The following is a 5549-nucleotide window of genomic DNA, read 5'->3' on the forward strand; positions in this document are numbered from 1 at the left end:
GGAGGGGGTGGGATCGAGGAGGGGCGCGCGGGCAGAGCTGCTGGGTAGGGTACGAATGGGGAGAGAGCCGGGGGATGCCGAGCTTCCGAACTGGGGAGGTGGACGGAGGAAGGGGCCTTCCGCGGTGGTCTCCCGTTCCTGCCCCACATGCCCCTGAAGTCCCCTTAACGGGTAGCGAAGGGCTCCTTCAGCCTTGCTCTGGAGACCACGGTCAGGAGTCGGCTGACCCGGGAAAGTTGCTCTTGAGATGGCCTGTGAGAACTCCCTGTGCTTTACCGCGGACACTTTCCTGCGGCGTGGGGACGAAGACAGACCCCTGGAAAGTGTGTGATGGCTCATTTGACACGGTTGGCTCCACTTAGGCTCCTGTTGGATCGTTTTAATTCTGCTTTGGGTCCCTGAAGATTTGAGAGATTGCTTTTTTTTTTTTGTCCCCTTCATAGAAGGTGGAGATGTTTATCTGGTTTTGCCCGAGCAGAGGAGTCCATTCGGGACCAGGGTCCTGGTTAGTGCAGCTGAATGAGTGTGCCTGAGAGGTTCTTTCGGAGACTGGAGAATTACTCAGAAAAATCCAGCTGTGATACGACTCTTTTTGCAAGGCCTTCTAGCACCAACAGCGGGTATGGGAGCCATGGGAAGAGGGTGTTAGGAACTCACAGGAATTTTTCTGTAGGTGGCTTGTTGTACGGCTGGCCACCAGGTGGTGTCAGCGGAAGCTGCGGGCGGAGCTAAAGATTGGCTCCTTCCGTTTTTTTTGGATTCAGAATGTCAGTCTTAAGTTTCAGCAGCACCAGCAAACTGTGGTGAGTTCTGGGAAACACCCAGAGTGAGTGGGGGTGGGGGTGGTGGAAAGGTTGATCCTGCTGAATTTCAGCTTTTAAGTTCCCTTTTTAAAAAATTCCTGGTAACTTTCCTAATTAACCCTACTCCTTGCTATTTGTTTGCTAAGATGAGTTTAGAGCTGGTTGGGAAATACTGGGATTGTTGCAAGTTGTACAGTTAAAAAATGTTAATAGGGCACAAAGTGTCCAGGGTGCATGTGAAAGATACAGAGGTAAAGATAAGAGTAGCAAGAAAAAGTTACTGTTCTAATTCAGGAGGGGAAACAGGGCGACTATCCCTAAAAGAGAAACACTAAGTAAGTTTAACATCATTATGAGAAACAAGGTCCCAAGTGCAGAGCAGAAAACCTGGTAGAAATGAAATGGGGTATATTTAAGTAAGAGGGTCTATAGCATTTCCTCCTCTTCTGTAATCCAGAAACCTTTTCTGGCTTGTTAAGCTGCTTGCTGCTTACTTAGCAACTAGTGTACAGAGCTTTTTTCCACTTTTGTAGGAAATTGATAACTTGTGGATTTCCAGCAAACTCCTTAGCCATGATCTGCCGTGAGTACCTCATACTTTTACTTCTCTCCTTGGGCAATAATTTTAGGGTTTTTACAGAATGAGGTTTTTCTACAGAGGCCTCTTTGCCCAAAAAGGGAGAAATATTTTTACTGGAGACTTCTTATTAGTCTGAATGCTATTACCTTATAAGACAGTTGTTGATAACTGCTCTAAGATAGTCTTCTGTGATTTGAGTAGTTTTTCTAGGGACATTGAGAATGAATGTGAGGGAGGAGAGGAGATTGCTGTTGAGGGATGAACCCAGTGGCATTGAGGTTTCTCTTTTGGGCAGACACTATGTGGCGTTGTGCTTTGGAGAAGTACGCATCAGAACAGACCTACAGAAGGTTTCTGGCCTGTCTGCCCCATTCTCACAGAGAACTGGGGTTGGTCAAAAAGAACTGTCTTTCAGTCCATCCCTACTGAAGATCTTCTGCCAAGTGAGACTACTACTTTTTTTTTTTTTCACTATACCTGAGGGAGAGTTGGTATTGGGGTTGTGGGTGGATTTTTCTATTTTTCAGGCATAATGCTAAGATCTGCCTCTCTCAGCTGGAAAGGAAGAGTGTTGAATTGATATTAATTATTGTTTATTCTTGTTCATTTCTTCCAGCTATTCTCCATTCATGTAGATGCAATAAACATCATGGTTCTCAAGGTGGCTACCTCTGAGTCCTTGTGGCACATTCAGATTAGTAGAAGCAGATTTCTTTTGGATAGTGATGGGAAAAGGTAAGGACTGGTTGAAAGAGGATCTGATAGTCTCGTTTTTGCCTTGGGTTGCTTCAGGGAAGGTGGGAATCAGGGCTTTCATATGATCAAGGCATCAAGTTCTCATTCTTTGAAATTTGAGGAATGGCCTTTCCCCTTGCCTTGTCCTTTCTAGCCAACAGGACTTGGTTGAAGGTAAATGGTGAGGAAAAAGGTCCAAGTGCTCTTAATTTTTTCCTGTTCCTAGGCTAATTTGTGAGGTGAGCTTATCTAAGATCAACAGCAAAGTTCTGAAGAGTGGTCACCTGGTGAGTATGCAGTGGTGATTCTGATGCTTCATTTCCTTCTATGATATAAAGGCACTTAAGGCCTATATTCTAGATTCTGTGGTATCCTTATCTTATGGGATTTCCTCAAAGTGATTCCCAGTGTTCCAGACCATTGCATTTTGACTCAAACTCCCTGTGGAGATCTTAGAGGCTAATTTTCCCTGTAGGAGGACACCTGCCTAGTGGAACTCTCACTGGCTCTAGACCTGTGTCTCAAGGTGGGCATCAGCAGTAGACATCTGAAGGCTATCACTGTGGATGTGTGGACACTCCATGCTGAACTACATGAGGGCCTCTTCCATAGTCAACTCCTGTGTCAGGGCCCAAGCCTGGTATCCAAGTCTGTTTCCTGTTCAGGTAAAGCCCCAGACATTGAGCTTCTTAGCTGCATTGTTCTTAGGAAGCTAGAAAAAAAAGAAAGTTAGGAATTAGGAAAAAACAGTGGTTCTGCTAATTTAAGTTTGAGTTGTTTAGTCACCATGACCTTTGACACTGAGGATAGAGGACATAGGGCATTTGTTTGTGCTCAGTTAAAGAATTAATATTTGGCCAGGCGTGGTGGTTCACGCCTGTAATCCCAGCACTCAGGAGGCTGAGGCAGGAGGATTGCTATGAATTTGAGACCAGCCTGGACTACATCGTGAGTTCCAGGTCATTCTCAACTACATAGAAACATAATATATAATATTTAAGTGGACACCCATTGTAAGTAGACTTGTACTGTGTGTTTTGTGTATGTTTTTTCACTAAATCTTCAATTTTCATAAATAGGGAAACTGAAGCCCAAGATGGTTAGATAGGTAACTTGAAAGTCTCATAGCTAGTCAGTAGTCAAAATGAGATTTAAATTATAAGGCCTTAAAGTACATGTTCTTTGTGTGATTCCAACCTGCTCCCACACTATGTTTTTTAGAGTCTGGGAAAGGGAGTATACCAGGTAACCTAGTTCTGCGGTATATTTGCATATGGCTTTGCTTGGCTTTTTCTTAGCTTACTTTATTTGGCAGGATTTGGCCAAAGAGTCAGGGCTTCTTGGAGAAATTGAGTGTTAAGGATTGATCTTTCTTGTGTTAATTCATTTATGTTCTCAGAGATGACAGAGAACTTGGCTGAGCCAACATTTCCTGGCCTATACCTCCTCGAGCAGTTGCCAGACCAGGTGAAGTTGAAGATGGAGAATACAAGTGTGGTCCTGTCCATGAATAGTCAAAAGAGGTGAGGTCTATCTCGATGCATTGTGGAGAATGATAATGCATGCTGTATGCTGGGATCTCCAGAAATAATCTAGCAGATGCACTGATCTTATCTGTAAGGAGAATGGCAGTAGGAATGGCATTCCATGTCTTTCTGAGCCGGAATCTGTCTCTGGGCCAGGCACCTGACTTGGACACTGAAGATGCTACATTTCCTCTACCACCGTGATGAGGATCAACTGCCCCTGAGAAGCTTCACCGCAAACTCTGATATGGCACAGATGAGCACTGAACTCCTACTGGAAGGTTCATGAATAGGGGTACTGGTACTGACAGAATAGGAAGACCTGGCACTCTCTTTGCTCATCCCCTACATGGTCGTCTTAACTTGGTATCAGTATTGAAGGAGGAGGGGAAACTTAGAGGAAGACCCACTCACAGTGTTGGTGACTTCATTTTGCCTGCCTCTGATCCTCTCCTAGTTTTACTTCTTGCCCTCCCTGTGTTTTCCTTAATGTATCTTCTTATCTCTCATAGATGGGTTGTTGCTGTCCCAGAGTCGTCAGCGCATTATTTGCCTCAGCTCCCTTAAGGCTAATGTGCAGGTAGGATGACCAGTATCAAGAATTGTTCCTTTGTCTGCTTTCTCTCTGCAGTATTGCTAAATTAATGAAATAAAACTCAAGCCCACAGTTCTGGTTTTCTCATTTCAGGTGACCACTATTGACCTCTCAGCCTCTCTCGTTCTGAACACATGTATCATTCACTACCGGCACCAAGAATTTTCTCACTGGCTGCACATGTTAGCACTGGAGACTCAAGGGTGTAGTTCACCTGTTCTTAAGCAAAGGAGAAAAAGGTCTGTTTTTTTTTTTTTTTAATTTTTAATTTTTATTTTTTGTGGTACTGGGGATGGAACTCAGGACCTTGAGCTTATGAGGCAGGTGAGGTGCCACTGAGCTAAATCCCCAGCCCTCTGCTCTTTTTTCAGCCAGCATCTTGTTGGATTCTGTTGGTTTAAGTGGCATCTTGTGTTAAATATGTATTTTATTATTTGCTCCTTCTAAATCTTAGTCTCACAAGTAATTCTGTTTTATATATCTTCCCCATTAAACCAGACCCTTGATGGCAGGGAGATATTTTCATTTTTGTTTGCTCAGTGCTTAACATGGTGCCTTACACAAAATAAACATTTGTTGAACTGAACTTAAATGATAGCCTTGTCTGCCTTAGGTTGTAAGATGGTAGTGGCAGATCTGTGGGGCCATTTCTGTCTTTGTATAGTACTTCCATTGTACTGCGCACATAATCTAACAGATTGGAAATGGTATTTTTTGGTGATACTAGGTTAAATCGTGATATTGCTAATATACACTGTATTGACTATGAAAATGGCAATTTCACGTGGTTCAACTTCATGTCTTTCTGAGGTTCCTGCAGATTATGGTTGAGAGCAATAAGTTGACAAGTTTATCCTTTAACTTTTTATTCATAGCTGGTCCTAAGAATCACATCAAAACCAAATTCTCTCCCTGATTTTGAGAGCTTCAGCAATCTGCTCCGTGATAGGAAATCATTTCCTTATCAAGCAATAATGTCCTAGCCACATGATGGCACGTGCCTGTAATTCCAGCGTACTGGAAGGCTGGGGTAGGAAGACTGCAAGTTTGAACCTAGGCTTGGGCAACTTAGTACCTTAGTGAAGCCTTGTCTCAAAAAATAAAAAAGGGTTGGCTTTGTAGTTCAATGTGAAGGTCCTGGGTTCACTTTCCTGTACTGCAGCCAGGCGTAGTGGCGCACACCTGTAATCTCAGCACTTGGGAGGCTGAGGCAGGAGGATCGCTCTGAGTTCGAGACCAACCTGGACTACATAGTGAGTTCCAGGTCAATCTCAACTACATAGTGAGACCCTGTCTCAAAAAAAAAAAAA

General features: G+C 43.8%; 1 protein-coding gene across 2 annotated transcripts in view; it reads left to right on the forward strand.

Annotated features, from left to right (window-relative positions):
• Positions 1-649: 649 nt before the first annotated feature.
• Kiaa0100 (KIAA0100 ortholog) overlaps positions 650-5549 on the forward strand; it is a 29812-nt gene continuing 24912 nt past the window's right edge. The window contains exons 1-10 of one of the 2 annotated variants that reach the window (XM_033762882.1): positions 650-803; positions 1337-1386; positions 1679-1826; positions 2000-2118; positions 2345-2405; positions 2594-2783; positions 3518-3641; positions 3801-3925; positions 4157-4224; positions 4333-4478. In XM_033762882.1, the coding sequence (XP_033618773.1) occupies positions 2033-2118; positions 2345-2405; positions 2594-2783; positions 3518-3641; positions 3801-3925; positions 4157-4224; positions 4333-4478 (800 nt within the window). In that variant the 5' untranslated portion in view covers positions 650-803; positions 1337-1386; positions 1679-1826; positions 2000-2032. The remainder of the gene's footprint in view (positions 804-1336; positions 1387-1678; positions 1827-1999; positions 2119-2344; positions 2406-2593; positions 2784-3517; positions 3642-3800; positions 3926-4156; positions 4225-4332; positions 4479-5549) is intronic. The other variant, XM_033762883.1, reaches the window with a different exon arrangement.

This window comes from Fukomys damarensis, unplaced genomic scaffold (genome assembly GCF_012274545.1).
Source record: "Fukomys damarensis isolate Sample0158 unplaced genomic scaffold, DMR_v1.0_HiC HiC_scaffold_13, whole genome shotgun sequence".
Lineage (NCBI taxonomy): Eukaryota > Metazoa > Chordata > Mammalia > Rodentia > Bathyergidae > Fukomys > Fukomys damarensis.